Raw genomic sequence first — 20,579 nt, 5'->3', positions numbered from 1 at the left:
ACATAATTTCATACAAAGATTGATAAATTTGGTGGGAAGCATACTTCCCACGGCCTTAGAAAGGGTTAAAGAGTGCCAACATCATATACACACACGCGAGTGCCCATTCACTTTTAGCAGAGATGGAGGTAGTTAAACACACAATTAACAGTTAAACAATTTCGTTTCAGGGAAACCACCACAAATGCCAGAATGTGGCACTTCAAAAAATCTACATACGCACAGCAATTTACATTTAAATTTTAGATGCTATAAATAAATAAAATATATAAAGGAAATGCGATACCTTTAGTTTCAATATATTTGTATTTTAAGTTTTGAATTAGTGTTTCAGCTTCTTTATTTATTTTCATTTGAATTCATTCTTATGCATGTATGGTCACAGCGTGAGGATTTAATTCCATGAGTGAGAACTCGCCATGAGTTAAAGTTCTTTGATGAAGTCACAGTCCATTGCAGACGTTTGTTATTTGTTATGGGTTGTATATCATTGTGCAAGTGCTATCGACCTTTCAGATGTGAGAAATTCAAGAATTTGCAATATGTCAATTATTTTATTAAAACAATTTGGTTAAGAGTATTTTACTCTTGACAGTGAAATTATGGAAGCAGCACTGTAGAGAACAACAATAACGTTTTCCTTGAACTTTGAAATAAATACATAATAATAAAATTTAGTAAAATTTTTCTTTTGTTCCAGAATTTCTGTTCCATTTGATGAAAGATTTTCAAATACCATGTATTAAGCATGTAAAAACATGTATTAAAGCAATATATATTTAGAGAAGAAGTATTTTTTTTTAATTTCCAAATTATATTTTAACTACAAAATTTTTACCAAAAAAAGCTATTTAAAAGCATCGAACATTATTAAAAATTCTATTCATATGTTGATGTTGTAAAATAAAATACTGGGCGAATTTTGCAGGATTTATCTAGTGTATTAGTCTATTTTTGCTTGATTATAGAACTTTATTGTCATTTTAACAGGAATAATTTTCATCAAAGGATCTGCTTTGCTGGAATTTTAAGACATCTTGAATAAATTTAGAAATGTTGCCAAATTTTGGTGGGTGTGCTTTTATAAATAACTGAGATTTCTAAAGATCCACTTCTCGATGGATAATATAACTAAAGTTATTAAAATTAATTTTTCCTATTTTTGGTGTTGTTAATCGTTGGAACTTCTAACTCTTTACCCCACAAATCCTCCCTCTCCTTAGTTGTATTATCTCCTCTATACTAATATATTCACATTAGTTATATTATCACCTCTATACTAAAACATTCACATTTCTTTATTTGAAATCAAAATTTTTTTAGGAAAATTGAAGAAAGAATAATTATTGTATTAAATCTCTTTATTTATATATTCCACTTTCGGATTATTTTAAAGGGTGCAATCAAAGATAGAATACTCTATATTCATAGTACAATCTCATTCGTAATATATGAACATCATGATAAATATTTTCGAAGCGACACTTACATCGACAGGACATGTGCCTATGCATTTAATTATGAGGAGATATTTAGAAAAAAGATAAAAAAAACTAAATTTGAAAACTATTCTGATATCTAAGCATATTACACAAATCAAAGATTTAAAACAAAATGAAAAAAAAAAAAACCCTCTTCTGATTTCAGTATTTGATTGCGTTGAAATGATAAAAAAATCATTTTATAATACTTTCTAAAATTTTTTTAATAGTCAAATTAACTTCTAAACCAAATCAACCCTATTTATGATACAGCAAATTTTCAAATTTAAGAAATTATATTTTTGAGTACACTTTTTAAGACTTTCGAAAGAAATATGAAAAATATCAGTACTTCACAATTTAATTTAATCTCTCGAATTTCTATGGATAGAAAGTAATTTTTCATTAGACATATTTTGGAATATTTATACAAAATATAGATATATAGGGTTTCAATGGAGACCTTTCACTAAAAAGTTATCGTTTTCTTTACCTCAGATTTTCAAAAGTTTACATCTAATATTCTATTAGAAATTAAGTTTTAAGTCCATGGAAACTGACTCATGGGGCATACTTTTCATTCGATAGCAATTTCCAGTGTCGAAGCTTGCCCCCAAACAATCTATATGTAGCTTCAAATCTGCATATTAATTTATCAAATTAGCTATCCGAAAATAAAGAAAGAAAGTTAAATGAGGAAGGGACTCTGTAATTTTTAATTTACTAACGATATTTTTTTATTACAGAGTAAATTGTTTGTTGATCTACTCTCCTTATTGAGATCTCTTAGATGTGGAAACTGGAGACCTTGAACTCATAACCTGTTTTTAGTTCTACTTCGCACATTCTAATATGAGAAAGCAACTTCGCATGAATTCTTTTTTTTAAAAAGTATTTGGAAATATGAAGGATATGGACAGGAAGAAACGCTCGCACAGAGATCGAAATTAGTAAAGAGAAAAGAAAGAAACATTTTAATCGGTACAGCTTTTTTTAAAAACGAAACTTCATCAGTTAATTTTAATAATAATTATATATATATATATATATATATATATATATATATATATATATATATATATATATATATATATATATATATATATATATATATATATATATATATATATATATATATATATATATATATATATATATAAATTGTATTCTAAAATGCCCTCTTATTTCCTGATCCAATTCCCACTTTTTATTTAATTAATTTGACACGCTCTCTAGAAAACTGATGACTTAAGCATTTTCTCACGCCCGGAGAGAAGGAAGAAAAATCCAACATTCTTTTATAAATACCCAAGATTTAATTGTCTATATCGACACGTGACAAAGCGATCCCTATCAAAATCCCTAAAGGAAAAAAAAATTCTGTTTTTTAGTCTCTTTTGCTCATGCGTCGCGATGTAGACTGATGCATTTTTTATCATCTTTTGTTTCTTGTATATTTTCTACCTCCCGGGAGGAAATAAATAGAAGCTACATTTCAAAAGTTTCTTTTATTCCGCCACGCAACTGCTAAAATTGTTTAAATATATATCAATTAAATATTTAAAAAAAATTACTTATGATTAGTTTCCTATACTTCTTTTATCAAAATAATTAAAAAATACCGTAAAACAATTACGATCCATAAAAACGTACAGTTAAACAGTATTAATTTTAAAATTCTTTAAGAAACTATGTAGCATTTTTGAAAATCATTTTAAAATACTATCTTCCTGTAATATAAAAGAGAATTGAATAGTATTCTGGCTAATAAAACTTTTCATAATAGATTTTCATTATTTCTTTTTGTAATTTTCCACTTCGTATTATGACTATACATTATATTAAATGCGATTAATTTATACCATTTTTGGCGATGGCCGGATCTCTGTTGTCTTCTGATTTCAGAAAATAAGGGAAGACGTCTTTCCAACTCCATCCGTAGGCACCGGCCTCCGCCCAGCTATCGTAGTCCTTGCGGTTACCTCTCACGTACAGCATGTAGTTGATGACGCTTGATCCACCGAGTACTCGACCTCGTGGCCAACGGCTCCTCTGAATAGTAAAATAAATCCTTAATGAATACATGAAATAATATACCTGTATAAGATACTGTAAGAAAATATAATTGCAAACAAGATTACAGCAACAAATCATGTAACAATCAAGACAAGGATTTTTTATTGTAATAATTCTCAAAATATCTTTTATTGTATAATTTTTTTATTTGATTCTTTTCATAAAAGTTTTCAATCAATGAATGCTTGAAATATGTTTATTCGCACAATAATTATAAGAAAAGTATTTAATTATAATGAACAAGTTTCAACGAAAAATACTACAAAACTAATATATGGAATTTTTCACTGCACGTTCAATTTATTATTTTTATTATAGCAAATTCAAAGCCAACGTTTTATCCAGCTTTAAAGCATCACTAAACTTTCACAACAGGTGCAAGAAAGCGGTGCTTTAATAGGACCTTTGAGAAGATTCTTCTCCTTCAAAACTTGACCCTATACTTTCTTGGGTGTTAAAGAACTTTCCGGTTCAACTGAATGTAACAAAAGGAAAGAATCGCAAGCATCTAAGCAAACTTTGAAGTTGCTCTTTTCTTCCCAATTTCCGTCCCATTTATTTCACTTGGTCCTCTTTTGTACTTCACACGTGAGTGCTGTTATTGCAAAGAAAAGCAAATGCAACTTCAAACTGCTTTCATTCTATTGTAAGAATCAAATGAGTTGTAAACTTCATTTCGAATGGAATTTCTGTTAAAAAGAATAAGAAAATCACGATGCTTTCTTTCAATAAGTATTTAAAAATTATGCAATGAATAATCAATTAAAAATTATAAAATGTGTTTAATACTCGAATAATTTGTCAAAGATAAACATACATATTTGGTATTATTAATTAATAGAATAAATTCATTGTAGCAAATAAACGCATAGAAAAATAAAAATTCATGATATTTTTGTTTATTTGTAAAAGCTATACCACACACATTCAATTTTATATTTTCATCAAGCATCCTTTTTTTTTTTTTTCGTTTCTGATTCTTAAACTCTTCTGTATGTTACGATGAGATTTTCATGGCATTTGCTTAGCTGTATAATATTATACTCTACGTTTACAACAAAATGCAATGGCATAATGTCACATGTGGCTGTATGCCCAAGGAGTATCCTCGAACACAAAGTTAGGCGCTCATTACGCACTTATGCAACTTTCTAAAGCAGTGGTTCCCGATGGAAGTGGTCCGAGGAAAGGTCTGGCAGTAGGAAAGTAAAAGTGCACTCTTTTCTTTTCTTTTTTTTTTAGCACTAATGCATTCCTCATAATGAACATTTTAGAATTCTAATTTTCAAAAGGCTTCTGGGAGAAAATCTATAGAATCTTTTTGCCTCACCCGAAAGGTTCGTCCTCCCAATTCAGTTCAGTTATATTAACGCCCCCTTTTTAAAGCAACACTAGGGCTATTTAGGGATGACCTCGTAATCTTACACCGCTATCAGATGACGACGACGACACCTGAGCTGCCCCCCCCCAACCTTCCGCACCAACCAGCGTGAAGACTTTTGGTGCCGACGGATTTAACATGCACTAGACCTGCTTACACGACGGTTCTTCGGAGGGCCGCGGTTGCCTGGTGGTAAGGTCTAGGTTTTAGAACCGGAGGGTTTCAGGTTCGTAACCCGATTCCATCGAAGAACCGTGTAAGGGGGTCTGTTGCCCGTTAAATCCGTCATGACCAGATGTCCTCCGGCTAGTGTGGTGTGGAGAGGGGGGTACCAGCTCAGGTGTCGTCCTCGTCATCTGACCGTGGTTCAAAATTACGAGGTCCGTCCCAAAATAGCCCTAGTGTTGCTTCAAACGGGACGTTAATGTAACCAAACCAAACGACGGTTCTTCGGTGGTATCGGATCTCGAACTTGAAATCCTCCAATTCCGAAGCCAAGACCTTACCGCCAGACCACCGCGGCTTATTCGCCCTTCCAAGTCGGAGATGAAGGTGAGTGAGCAGAGGATTCAATCAGCAGATGATTGAATTTTTATAGTGGTGCACCAGACTTCTACAGGTTAGGAAAGTAAAGTGTGGCGAGAGAGCGAGAAATAATAGAATTCCTGAGGCGTAATGCGAAATTGATGACAATTCACTGATACCAACTGGAAGTCAAAAACTCTTGTTATATACTCAACACCATATAATTTCATTATGCCACTGAAAAAGTATCATATATTTCTGAAGATCTTTATTTATCCAGCTTCATTGCTACAAGATTTATGGAAAATGTTTAATTTCAATTATTTCCTTTTACGCATTTCATTATTCGAATATATAAATAAAAAAGTCCTCGGAACAGTACATTAGTCGATTTTTTCGCAATCAGAACTATGTATTAACTGATTGCTCACTGGACTTTGATTTTTTTTTTCATACATAGATGTATATATTTTTCATAAATTGTCTTCCGGAAATAAGAATGCGATTTGATTTAATTCTGCTGAAGTCTAATATTTACCAGATCTATCGTTCTGTCACAATTTTTTCAAACCAAAACCATAAATAATTGCACCATAACTTAAAGAATTTGAACCACCATAAATAAACAAGAGCTGTCAATTCACTTCTTTCAGTCATGACTGTTTAGCACGAGTGTTTTCTTTATTATTCGTTGAACAAAAACCTTATAAGAAAATACGATGTTGTAGATCTCAATAGTTATGTAATCATGATCATAAAGGAGTCTTTCCTTACGAGGCCGTCGCCCACAAAATCCACATAGTTTCCCCAGTAACTCTTTAATAGTTCTTGAAGGACAGAGGACAATGTCCGATATTTACAAACCATATTCTCTGTTGTCCTAAGCGCACAAAAGAATAGGCACTCCAATGACATGGCTTATTAGTGTTTCGAGTCAATAGTGCCTTCACCAAATGTTAACAAGTTTTTGCTTTTTATATATGATGTATGCGAAGAGAAAATATTATAATCGTCAAATAATTCCATCTTATAATTTTGATAAATATCTATGTTTCAGACCCTCAGAAATCAGAAAATATATTTTTGATATTATCTTTATCCGTATATGTAAAGAGCGCGATAACCCCACAGTGAAAAGAAATAAATAAAATGTGTTGCATCGTTTTTACACCAAAACTGTAAGCCTGTATGAATTTTTTGGCATAAGCAATCCACATTTAGAAATATTACTACAAAACACAAGTCTGATTCTCTTACAATGGAAAAAAGCTAAATAATGTGCCAAAATTAACACGACATGAATTTGCCACCATTCATGCAGTAAAGTGTTGGCAACACTATTAAAATAACCATTTGACAGCTGATAGTTTCGGATTGTTAAAAATGGAGCGTTACATGATAGAACATCGTGTTAACGCAAGATTTGAATTAAATAAAAAACACAAGTTTTTCTTTAAATTGTAATATTTTTATTGAATCCTAAAGTACACAGGATAGAGTTACGTATGGAATAATACATAATGCAAATGGCCTCCACGACTTTGCTGGCATATACGCACTCTTTCGTCAAAATTTTTCATTACCATTTTGAATAAATGTGGCTGATTTTCATTGATGCAGCTTTGAATTTCCTCCTTCAGTGCACGCGCACTTGTGGACTTGTTGGCATAGACCTTTGACTTCAAACAAACCCATAAAAAAATCCAATGGTATTAAATCACACGATCTAGGGAACCAATTCTCAAGTTTTCCAACTGTATCCGCCAGACTTTCATCATTTTTGAAATATTATTAAAAGATGAAAACGCATTATTCTATCCTGTAACGTCCCCTTTTTACTAACCCAAAACTATCAGCTGTCAAATGTTTTTTTTTTAACAGTATTACCAATATTTTACTGCACGAATGGTGGCAAATTCAAATCTTGCATTTATCTCGGGACATCCTTTATGTTTTAAACCACGCAGAAGTAGGAAGATGCATTTTTGAAATTATCTCTATCCGTGTATGTAAAAAGGAAGAGATGGAAAGAGATAAATAAAATGTGTTATTCGTTTTTACTCCCAAACTATAGATCTGTATGAACTTTTTGGCATAACCAATCAACAGATAGAAATAACAAAATGTATACAAAGAAGCTAAATACAAATTGAGCTCATTACGCAAGTTAGAAAAAAACTCGAAAGAACACATCTAAGCTTTTTATGAAACAAAATATTTATAAATTTAATCATACATTAAGTCATTTAAATTACTTAAATCATTTAATAAATATTTAATTTTTGTCATTATACGCTAAGATAAAATGTCACTGTATAACTTCTGAGTAAATGAAAGAAATGGATTAATTTTTACGATCATAAAAATACATGTATTCTCATACATGTATTTGTACATGTATCTTCATACATGTATTCTCATACATGTATGAAGATGAATTTTAAATTCTAATAGGTTCAATAATATTTTTACTTGAAGGTTCTACTCTAATAATTTCTCCAATGAAACTTATGAGCATTTCTAAAGTACACAGAGTAAAGCTGGAAAAATGTATTTTAACAGGCGATAAGCAAGCAGTGAAAAACTGATGATAAAAGGGCAAAAAGCAATAAAACTGTAATATATAATTTCTTTAAAGTAAAATTCTCTAGAGAATTTATCGTTTATACTCAATAGAAATGTCCTATTTTCCAGATATGAAATTACATTTCATTTACTGAATTCTTTCAATACTTTGAAAGCTTCTTCCAACTTTTTTATGATTAGAAAGGAATTTTTTGTTCCAAAATAATGAAATTCAGTATAGGATAGTATGGCATTTTGATCACCAAACGTTAAGATTGCGTAGATTGAATTCTTAATATTGGAAACAATTGAATTTTATGTATTTCTGATGCGAGATGCGAAAATCAATTACAATCTGTGTATTTATTCCTTGTAAATGCAGAGTATATGCTAACATAATTTGTATGAATTGTTTGTAATTTTGAATGGTTAGTAAAATATCTAGAACTAATTGAAGAATCAATTTTTTGTAGTAATTGGAATACTAGTAGAAATAGTTTTAAAAAATTTTACTGTTAAGATACATATAAGAAATTCGCGGTGATTTAATCATTTAACCCTTTAAAGGGCCATTTTTTTCTAGTCATATTATGTTAAAATATTTTTAAGCTTGAAAAATTAGAATAAAAAAAGGGATTCATTTAGCTTATTAGATAAATTTAATTGGATTAATTAATTAATTTGGTTAATTAATAATTAAGTAACAAATCCAGACACATCATTTTGTGTGAGATAAAGAACTGAAGCATCTAAGTTTCTGACTTACTAAAATAATTTGTCAGAACTCATGCCAACCTACATAATTTCATACAAAGATTGATAAATTTGGTGGGAAGCATACTTCACACGGCCCTAGAAAGGGTTAAGCAAGATTGAAGGACACACAACGAATTCAAATATCTGATTAATTATATTTAGAAGAAAATTTCAAAGTAATGTCCATCTTAACATTTCGATGTTTGACTTTCAATCGCAAAATGACTGAAGCTGTTTTAACCAATGGGAGTATCCCCCCTCCCCGAAACTTTCTTGCATACTCTTCAATAAAGGTATTATCCTCACTTCCATGCCAAAAATTGTGGACCTTGAACGAATGCCTTATATGGAAATGGCGAACAATAGCTGCGAAATAGAAATTTAGCAATTTTACTGTATTGTGCGAATATATATTTCCGTCGGCTTTTTCCCCCTCATTTTGGTCCTTAGGTATATGCCGAGAATTCTTTCAAGGCATTAGGAACTATAGTTGTGAAATATAGATCTTTGGAATGAATCTTGCATTTTTACTGAATATATCGTGCGAATATGCAATTTAGCGATTTTTTGCCGGCTGATTGAAGCCAAAATTTGACACAGAGTAACTGTAGTTACAAGATTTCTAATTTTATCGATTTAAGTCATTGTATTTATGAGTTATTGCGTTTACATACATACATAAAAACAGACCAATGGATAGTTTACGATTTAAAAGTTTTGATTCAAAATTTGTTACCGAACAGCATTTTAAGTATATCAGATTTGATCTGTCTAGTTCAAATTATTTTTGAGTTATCGTGTCCATAGAAAGACGGCCATAATTCCAAAATTGAATTTTTTTGGACTCAGCGAAATCTGAAAACTAGGAGATTCCTCAAAGTTCGAAATTTTTGACGAATAATCCTCTTTATTTGGTATGTTAGAAAGTAAAACAGGGCCTTTGTGCCCATTTTAAAGGAAATCATGTCGTTCATAATAAAAATCTCTCTAACCTTAATTTGAACTAAGCTTCATCATCGATCTAAAATAAATTGCATAATGCTCAGTATTCCGGTCAAGGCTGTTTCAAAGAAGATCTCTGAATGCGCGACCTATATGGGTTACAATGGTAACGTTTCCATTTCATTATAGCGGCTCATTCCAATGAATAAGTGAACGCTTGGTTGGGTTGCGATAAACAAAAAAATTACTCACCCTGTTGATGAGTCCGAAACAAGCCGCTTCTTGTGGTTCGGTCTGATAAGCCCAGTCAATGGGAGTTTGCTGGAGCATGGCCGCTGCCAAAGGAATGTCCGTCACCAGATTCTCCTTACCCCCTGCTTCGATGACCAGCACCTTGACGTGGGGGTCTTCCGACAGTCGGTTGGCCATCACGGCCCCAGCAGATCCAGCACCGACTTAAAAAGAAAGAAACCAATTAATTGCTAGGAAGAAATTAAATCTTAACTGATAAAAATTACAGAAGAAACGACAATGAAAATACAAGATTTTTAATTGAAATTCATATAATGTAAATTTGAAATAAAAGACAATAAACTATGTTTAGATTATTTACAACCCCTTGTAAATAAATTTAAATGCATCAATAATTAATAAACATTCCTCCATTTAATTCAAATAATTTATATTCAAACTGAATTTTAATATTCTCTCCTTCTCTATCGAGTTCTTGTAATTTGACTACATTCCTTTCGATAAATTTAAACGACTCTCTGTTTGCTCGTACTAATTTTATATTTTAAAATCAATGATTTTGTGGTTTTAGTGTGAAAACTCTTCGTTCATGTTGTATTTTATTTCACTAGTTATTCAGCTTTTAAAGGTTTGTCATCCAGGATCACTTGGTGGCACGAATTAAAAACACCGCTTTTGTTATATATCCATCCTTACAGCAGTATCCTTAGAGATGCTACGCCGTATTTGCTACTGATATACTATTTCAATGGTAAGGTATATTTCAAAGTTCCTTATGCTTCTTGGAAACTTATTCTATTAGAATAGTATTATGAAGTCGTGATTTAGTCGATATTGCTGACCACTCCATGAGCCAGAATTATGGGGATGATAATGATGATGAATTATGATGATGAAGAGATATAGAACTAACTGAAATGTAATTTGGAATCCATGATAATTAATTTTTGTAAGTTGTTTTTATGTAAGCGCAAACTTTTTCTGGCTACCATTTCTGTTTTTTGAAATAAATTATTTTTTTTTAAAAATCAGTTTGAGTTATATTTCCGAAATAGTTCTTAAAATTTAATGAATTATTTAAGAAATATAACACAGATGAATGAAATCGATATCATGCTTTTTTACAATATGCATTTTTTTTTTATTCTTGAATATTTGCAATGTATTTGTAGCAAACGTCTTCTGGCAAGTGCATAAGTTTTATAAGAAAGTTTGTTTTCCAGTTGTGTTTACTTAAATGTTTTAATTATATACTGTCCTTTATTTTTTCTTTCTCTAAGAATGTAATACAATTTTTTTATTCTATTTTCTAATGGAAATTATTCATTTGAGGACAATTCATATGAAAAAAATGGAATTGCGCATGTCACTAGACATCTTAGTATGCATTATTTATCTAGTTTCGATATCACATCATTTTATCTTTTTTTAGGTGAGAAAATGGATTCCAAAAATATACAATTTCGGAAAAATTGATTTTTAGTTAATATTCGGTTTTAGTGTTAAAAAGTGTGTCAGGAAACGCTTGTCTCGACAATTCTATATGAGACTGCTTACAAGTCATAATATACTTGTATCCATGAATGGCTTATATCGTGTTTATAACGACAGTTAGATAGAAAATCTGGAACACGGATGATTATCTTTCTGGAATATTTGATGACCACGTACTCATTTTATTTCCCAAATGAAATCCCATCTAAACAGTTAAATAGGTGTAACTGTCAATATGCTTGATGTCATGCTCATAAAGCATTTAAATCGTGCAATTTTTTGGAATGACATTGCATTTCTGTAATTTTATGTTTAAAAGCAGCTTCCCTTAAATTGTGTCAGAGTATCATTAACTGACTTGTTTTGAAGTGTTTCGTCTTTTCAGATGTAACCAAGCGTGATAACTTCAACATCATTTTCACTAAGAATCATTGATTGTAAAATCCGTGAGAAAAAACTGCTTACCTAATGATATGAAGCTGTTTTATATTAATGAGAGAGTTCTATAGCAGAAGAAAGAAATGCATGATTTAGAAAGAAACGCAGCAATATTTTTCATCTGTAAACCAAAACAACGAAACTAATCGTGCTATGAAATTTTTGGGACATGGTAAACTGTGCCACAATTCCTGATGTCCTAAAAATCGTGGACCGGGGATCTGTAATGTGTTATATACAATTTCCATCTGCGTGAGATGAGCATTTCTAATTTTTTTTTGACTCCTTGTATAAGAAATATCTAGAAAGTACTGTGATTGTAAAAATTTCGAGCGAAAAAATTAGAGTCAGACGAATCTTCTCTTTTCAGACCTCTGATTAGAAAAACATATTTTTAGAATAATGTCTGTCTGTCCGTCTATCTGGGAAACGATAGCTCAAAGACATTTTAAACCAGACGAATGAAATTTGATAAATACACTTTACACCAAATTCGTAGATTTTTATCAAATTTTGAACGAAATTCATTCAGAGATAGTCTGTCTGGCTGTTCGAGTACAAATGAACTTGATAACTACAAAATGTAAAAAGCTAGATAGATAAAATTTGCTTCAAAGGTTTAATTCCAAACTACAGACGCTTATTAAATTTTTAACCAAATCTGTCAAATCGTTGACCATCTATTGGTATGTACATTCGTATGCTTGGATTTTTCTGAGTTTATCCGTGCCGAAACCTAGAAACTCAAGTCAGATTTATACCATTGGGTCACCACCACAAGCACTTTTTTTACGGGCTATTAAAGCCATTTGCTATCAAGAATATGAGGAGAAAAATTGCAGCAATAAGCTTAAAAATCATCGAATTATCTGCGGTTTTACTCATTGTATAGTGAAAAAATCCCCCACTAAACAACAATAAAAAAATAAGGGAAAAAATCTTTAGAAGCGAAACAAATACAGTAGCCGGGTTTCTCTTATTTGGAGGGAGTGTCTCCCTGTTCTTTTCAGGACCGTTGATTCTCTGAACATGCCCAATTACGCAATGACAACATTTTTTTTAAGTCAGTTTAATCTACCGTAAAATGTTCTCTTACAGCCTTAATTCGAATGTTGCATGAAAATTAGATGCTTCCGAATAGCTTTTACTGTGCTATTCGTGCTGGTCTGAAAAACAGTTTATATGTACTGAAGAAATAAATTGGATATAAAAATCAAATGATGCAAAATATTAGTTATTGGAGCAGTTACAATACTCAAAATCAAGTCCATTTAGATAATTATAGTCCAGGCATTATTTTTTTTCGCATAACTTCGCAGAGAACAGGTTTGTGAATCATACTTTGGATGAATAACCAGGAGAATTCAGAAAATTTTCTTTTAAAAAAGGTAAATAAAGACAGTAGTTAAAAATAAATAATGATATTAATTAACAATAAATAAAAAATTCTGTTAATTAACTAGTTTGTTAGTTGAAGTGAACCTTTGGAAATAAATCTTTTTATAACTTTTATCGTTTTATTTTGTTTTTGTTTTACTATTTCCATACTTTTATAATTGCATTTTTAATGGTAAATCGGCATCAATTTCTTATTTCTTTATTATATCGAAATTAATAAAACCCTTTATTTATATTTCTGCATTCATCTCTATCAAAAACATTCAGAAACCAGTTTGACCGCTGTCTTACATTTTCACATTTAACACATGTTTTTCAACTTTTTGAAAAGTTACATGTTAATGCATTATTACCATTTGTTCTGGTATAAGCGCTTTTGTATAAAACGAGCATTAAAATTGATTATATTATTTCATTTTACTTATCTTAATTCCTGTTTGTACAAATGCAATTTTGTAATCGAATTTTACTCACTTCTAACTAAAGCTATGATATTCTGTTTATTTGTAAATTGTCGATGATAATATATTTTCTTACCTTCAAAACATAATTACCCGTTAATAGATTTTACACTTTGCATCAACTGTTGGTAAATTTGACAAAAAAAAAAAAGGACGAAAAAAATTTATAATATTTATAATTAATCGTTTTGTCTAGTTGATTCTTGTGTAAGCATGCTTTATACTTTCTTTCGCCACAGAATATCCTTGAACTTGGAATCTCTAGGATTCCCTGTCGGTTGAAAGAATATACGTGGGAGTATTTATTGAGAAAAAAAATATTTTACATATACAATACACAGAAAAAGTAACTATATAGAATATTATAATGATGAAGGAGGTGTTCGGTGGGGAGTATGAGTAGATGAAATCTATTGAAGGTAATATATTCTGGAGAAGAGCTTGGTTGAGAAATGAAACGAAAATTTATACTGGGCTTGGGTCTGGAGAAATCAATTCCTCGTTCTCTTGTAGGAACCGCACAAGATTTCTAATTTTGACCTTGGACATCTTGTTTCTCATAACGTTGGTCCAACAGATATTTTCTAGGCCGTGGATGGGTTTTTTGAGATGAAAAGATGTGGCGAGAGGGCAGCTAGTGGCATAATGAAGGGGGTCGCAGCCACATTGATCCGATCCTTTAATATTGAATCTCTTGAAATATGAAGGGAAAGGGCCATGGCCAGCATGCTTTATACTGAAACCTATTCAACATGGAAAAATAAATCGATAACAATAAAATTGCGGGGGGGGTGAAATATTAGTAATAACAACGGTTTGAGTTTCACTTCAACAATGAAATATATTGCTGTAAAATGTGCTTAAAATATTTAAAGAATTAATTAAAAATAGAAAACGAATTATTCGGTAAAAAATCTACTATCAATGAAAGTATAATTTTTCTAATTTTAGGAAGTAGTAAAAACTATTTTTATTTAATAATATTTTCGGAAGTTATTGGGAGAAACAACAAAATTTCACTTAATTTTAATTAATTAAAACTTCAAAAAAACTGATTCACGATGCACATTCTCACCCTCCGAAAGTATATATGTGCCAAATTTGGTACCAATAATTCAGATGATCTAACCTGTTCAGTACCAACACACGCACATTCATCTTTATTATTAATATAAATAATAAAAAGATGAATTTTAGTTTATTAAAAATTATCTTTAAATACAGACAAATACTTAATTTGATTTATTTTATTCTTACTATTTTGTGTGAATTTACAAAATTGTGTCAAATCCATTTAAGCAACATTTGAGTTCTTAACATATTTTTAGGTATTTTGATGATAATAAGACTTTAAAAAATGTTTCACTTCATTAAGCACCACACCTAACTCATTTCGATTCTTGTTTGTGCAAGGTATTTTATGCATCTCTATTTATTTTTGATCTTCTGGAGCAACATGTAATGCATATTATCTATCACAAAATTGTCACAACATTTTGCGAAGCAAGATCACCATTAGTATGTTATTTCAGGGGTTTTTTAAAGCTGGAAATTGCTTTCGGTAACAGAGTATAAGCGGCAGTTTGAAAGTTGAACCAAATGCACCGAATAGCATTTAAAATAGAGCTTGCTGGATGCAAAATTAGAGGTCACGTGTCTTTAATTTTGACAGCTTTCAATAAAAGAGGTCAACAGACGAAAATTTTCACGTCTTTGACCACAACCTAACTCTTGACGTCCTAAACAGGAACTAGTTCCTCTTTTCATTCTGATGGACAAGAGCGATGTTAACTTCCAAAAGGAATCGGAAACGATTCAGAGGAATGCTATACAAAAGCGGCCGCTCTTCATGCATGTTAAATGTTTCAAATTTTAATTGCATCTTCTTGTCAGTAGTCAACTGATTTGAGCTCTGACCTTTTAAACGATTGTTGGTCAACAGGTATGTAACTCATTTGCTGGAAAGGAAGCAACTGAGTTGTCAATCAAATGTAAAAACTAAGTTTTAATTTAGTATGAATATAATTGCTGAAGTTTAAGACATGCTACGTTTTCTATGAGGACTGTTAACATCTGTTATGTTTTTAAATTATTAATGAGATAGTAAAAGGCAGTACATTTTATTGTTGTCATTAAACTAATATGATTTGTAATAAATTTTTAAAATAAACTTTTTTATATTTCATTATTATTAAAAACAATTAAATTGAAATAATCAAATTGATTACCGCTTAATTTTTCACATTATATTTAGTCTAAATTCATATTTTTAAGAGACAATAATGTATTTAAATAAGAGACAATGATGTAATAAAATATTAATTCCGTTTTTACATTCCTATCTTTAACATTTCCGCGCAGTCCGCAATTTTTTTCATTGGTCAACTCAGATTTTTTTTGGTTCACAATGTATTAAAATCCTCAAGTTTACATTTACATGGACTTCCTGCCGGTAATACCATGCTAGCAATGCGATATATTATATATATATCAGCCATCCTATGGGAAAGATAAGACACAATAGAATGGAGATCAGTCTAGCATTTTTTATGCATGCACTTTGACAGTTTGATTATTTGCACTTCAGTCAGTGAAACATTTAAGGAATAAATTTGAGAATCAATAAGTTATTACTTTTCAACTTATTGAAACACAATGACTCTATAAATTAAATTTATAAAATGCATTTTTTGTTCGTTATTAAATAATCTCTATAATAATAAAAAAATAATAAAGAATTTCTTCTAAATGATTTTAATTTGCTTTTCAGTTCTAGGAAGCTTCTTTCAAGAACAACAAAACACGACATTTTTTTTTTTAATTCAAAATTTTTGTATCAAACCGTTGCCATTATATATAAAGAAAAATATTTTCAACTTCCGTATTTCTGACACAAATATTCAACATCAAACGATATTTTAATTGAATTGTGCTGATTAAATTAAAATTCGGATCTTTAGAAAATGATGTACTTCATTAAAAATTGTTATCCATTTAAAATAGATAAGTAAATGGTGCGCGATTATAAGCATTAATTAACCTTTGAAATATACAAGAAAGAAGACAAATCAACAGTCCGTTTTATCAACTATTCTATGGGAAAGATAAGACATAATAGAATGGAAATCATTCTAGTATTTTTTATGCATGCACTTAGACAGTTCGATTATCTGCACTTCAGTCAGTGAAACGTTTAAGGAATTAATGAGTGAAATTTCAGCATTGCCTCGCTTGCTGCTTCTGAGAACATCAATTATCAAGGTTAGGCCACTCATAAGACAATGGGAAGACGACTTGGGCACGCTTCTGTTTTCGCTAACCTAATGGTTTAGTCAGGTGTAGAAAAGTGTTGAATTAGAAATATTTAGGACATAATAAAGAATCTATCCAGGAATGGTAAGTGAAAGTAAGGAAAGATTTTATGAATTAAGAAAGAATAATATGATTTAAGAAATATATTGAGATTTTTGAAGTAAAGTCTTTCCCAGTAAATACTAAAAATGTATAACCATTTCTTATTAACAATAGCTAGTCTAAATTTATTAAATATTTAATAAATTTCCATAACTACTCTAATAATGCCCGATTTTGTTAATTTCTAAATTACTTAGAAATTAACAAAATGGGCATATACTTTCAATTGAAAAATTGTTCAGAATGGCATAAAGAATTGCACATTTTGCTGTTGGAGGCGATAAACGTATTTCTGAAAAATATACGAAGTCAAAATTTTTATACAATTATCCGGTCCTATTACTCAGTCAAATTTAGACATTTTTCGAGACACTAACATTCTTTAAAGAATTTTCACACTCCTGTGATTAAAATTGATCTTATTATGAAGCTTTAGATTTTATTATTTTAAGCCCATCAACTGTCGCTTCGAGGAAGCACCGTGAGTTGATTACTGGTTATTTCTCGAGGCATATATTGAAATGCCTCGAGAAATCGTCTAAAATAGTGATACCCAAAACTTTATATTCCAGTGTTTTGCGTCGCAGATGGATAGATTTTTTTTAAATTAAATGTTAGAGTATCGAAAATGTTTTACTAAATATGATTGACTAATACGATTGGGAGACTGTTTAAAAATATAGATTTCGCAGCATTTTAAGCACACCATTTACTGGCTGAACAACATAAAATATTATACCCTTTGGGTTATTAAAAACATATTTACAACCGGAAATTTATGTCAGTGTCTAATAGTATAGACCTAGCTGTTTGACATAATTAGAATAAATAACCTGTATATCAAATTAAGTAAAAATTGCATTGTTTCGTACATATATCAGAAAAAAATATTGTTAATCAATAAAAGTTTAGTTAATTTTATTTTTACAATTTTTATTGCAAGTATAAAACATAAGAAAAGGCAAATCTTCATTTTTCATTTTTAACCTTCTCTTCTCTATCTTTGTATTAAAACATGTTATTTTTACTAGATAGGTAAGATCTATTCTCATATAATTGAAAAGAACTTTAAATGGAAAAGAATAGACTTGAGAACAACTTAAACAAGCAACCTTACAGAGTTTTTCTTTTTCTTTTTTGAATTAATATTTAAATAAATTTTCTTAGTTAGCGGATAGTTTCAAAAGTAACACTACAATTGAATCCTTTATCATCCTTTGCCTAATACAAAAATGAATATACGAATGATTTATAAATTTCCCATTCTTTCCCTAAATTCTTAACTAAGCATTAATACTTTGAAAACTTTCTTAAAAAGGTGGATCAAGAACTATCAGGAACTTCTGAATCAACCTAAGAAAAATGAAACACTTAAATGTAAGGTTTGTACCAACACAGTATTAAAATGTGCTACTAAAAATTTCCTAGTCTAAAAGATTCATATATTATAATTCTAAAACAACTCAAACGAAATTAATTTCATCACATATTGCAGTTCAATAATTTTTGCCCAAATGTCTTCATTTCTTTGTATTTACATTAAAGAAGAAACAAAGCACTTAGAGTTTACAGAATAAAATGATTTATAGGAACTAAAAATAGGTTTTCAATAGACTAACGATAGTTTTAAAAAAATAATGTAATGGCAAACACAAAAGTTTAAAACACCAGGCACTCGAACAAATTACTGCTCAGAAACTAGACACACAAAAAAAACTTATGTTTGAATGGCTTTTGACAGAAAATTCATCAATTTTTTTAAATTACTTCGAAGCGTCAAATTTTGACCCTTTAATAGAGTTTACCATTCGGTTCCGGCGCATTGGAGGAGGTCAGTTGGTAATTAGTTCTTTCATCCCGAAAGTTCCCTTTGTTTACTTTGATGTTCAACGAGTGCAGGCAAGATGACAAGTGAACTTAATTGAAGAATTTCTAACGGAGAAAAGATGTTCCTGCTGAATTGTTGGACCCATCAGTTCAGTTAGGCTGCGCAATGCGTAGAATGCGGACGTTTAGTGAAATGGCCAAGGTCAAACAAAGGAATCATTAAGATAGATATCATCACAAAAGAACTTAATGAAGAAATTTTATCTCCTTTAATCAACACACATTTAACAGCGGCATTACATAGGCAAAATGTTATATTTTATGTTAATGCTAGTTGCTATATAGCGTGATGGAATTTTTTGTCATGGTTTGTCGATTATGTATAATTTGCATCGCTTCATACTTTATTTGTGCGTAATTAGTCGATATTTCTGTAAGTGTCCGGAAAGTACTGCATCCGCATAACTAATGATTATTCAGAAGAATGACTCTTAAACATTTGCATTCCTTAGCGTATTAGCGAAGTATAAAAACGAATTGCAAATAAGGAGTAAAAAAATAAGACATTATCCCGAATAAAAGACCAAGAATCCGTGTGAACGGCAGAATTTTTTTTATTCTTTAGGTGCATGAAATGTTCATGAAAAATATTGCAATTTTATTCCTTCTTAATTTTAATTGATTAAAATTAAATTTTATTTAATATAGTTACTAATAGAATTGTAAATATTTATTTCTGTACTTTAATTAAATAAATTTAAGATTTTGTTAGAAAAATATTGTAATATCGAAACGCAAGTAAGAAGGACGAACTAGAGTTGATGCAATTTTTAATTAAAATGTTTATATTAATTGTTGCTGATTGCTGATCATTACAATTATCAAATATGAGTGTGAAAATAATCGTTGCATTAAGCACTTGCGTTAATATTAAAATAACTGAAAATTTTTTGTTGAATGGAGACATATAAATATTCTTCAGTTTTAATTTTTGAATATTAATTCCTCAATTAAATAATAATTTAACTTTACCTTCACAGAAATTGAGTCAGTTTATCTGAAAGTTGTTAGATACAAATTGCAGTTGAAAATGATATTTCATTACCTCGAAGAAAATATACATTTGATGCATAGAAACTAAAATTAGCAATACATAGAAATTTATCAATTTATCGAAACTTTAAAAAATGAAAGTAAAAGGTCGATGTTTTATAAAGGATGTTGATTCAATAATTCAATGGATTTGATTATTTGATGTAATATATTAAAATGATTTGATGTAATGTGTTTTATATATTTTCATGAACATATTCAAATATATATTAATATTTAAATTATATAAAATAATAAAAAGAAAATATTTTCTGTTCCTCTTTCCAAAACAGCAAACGCTTCCTAATCCTTTTCTAAAGACCTTGTTAATCTTAAATTTCAGTTAATTAATTGAAATGTTTAAGTGAAGGAAGAAAAATCAATATTTCACCGTGTCAATCTTTATCCGATTATCATAAGCAGCAAGTGCCAGACTTAGTTTTCTAGTTGATTTACCAAGCGCACATTGTTTTAGTT

General features: G+C 30.1%; 1 protein-coding gene across 1 annotated transcript in view; it reads right to left on the bottom strand.

Annotated features, from left to right (window-relative positions):
- The window catches only part of LOC129969378 (glucose dehydrogenase [FAD, quinone]-like), a 107,784-nt gene that overhangs the window by 35,381 nt on the left and 51,824 nt on the right, over window positions 1-20,579 (bottom strand). Inside the window, exons 2-3 of the mRNA XM_056083932.1 lie at window positions 9,979-10,181; window positions 3,344-3,533 (exon numbers count right to left, since the gene is read on the bottom strand). Coding sequence (XP_055939907.1) covers window positions 3,344-3,533; window positions 9,979-10,181 — 393 coding nt within the window. The remainder of the gene's footprint in view (window positions 1-3,343; window positions 3,534-9,978; window positions 10,182-20,579) is intronic.

The sequence above is a fragment of the Argiope bruennichi genome, chromosome 5 (assembly GCF_947563725.1).
Source record: "Argiope bruennichi chromosome 5, qqArgBrue1.1, whole genome shotgun sequence".
Taxonomy (NCBI): Eukaryota; Metazoa; Arthropoda; class Arachnida; order Araneae; family Araneidae; genus Argiope; species Argiope bruennichi.
This window is presented reverse-complemented; position numbering and strand designations above follow the sequence as displayed.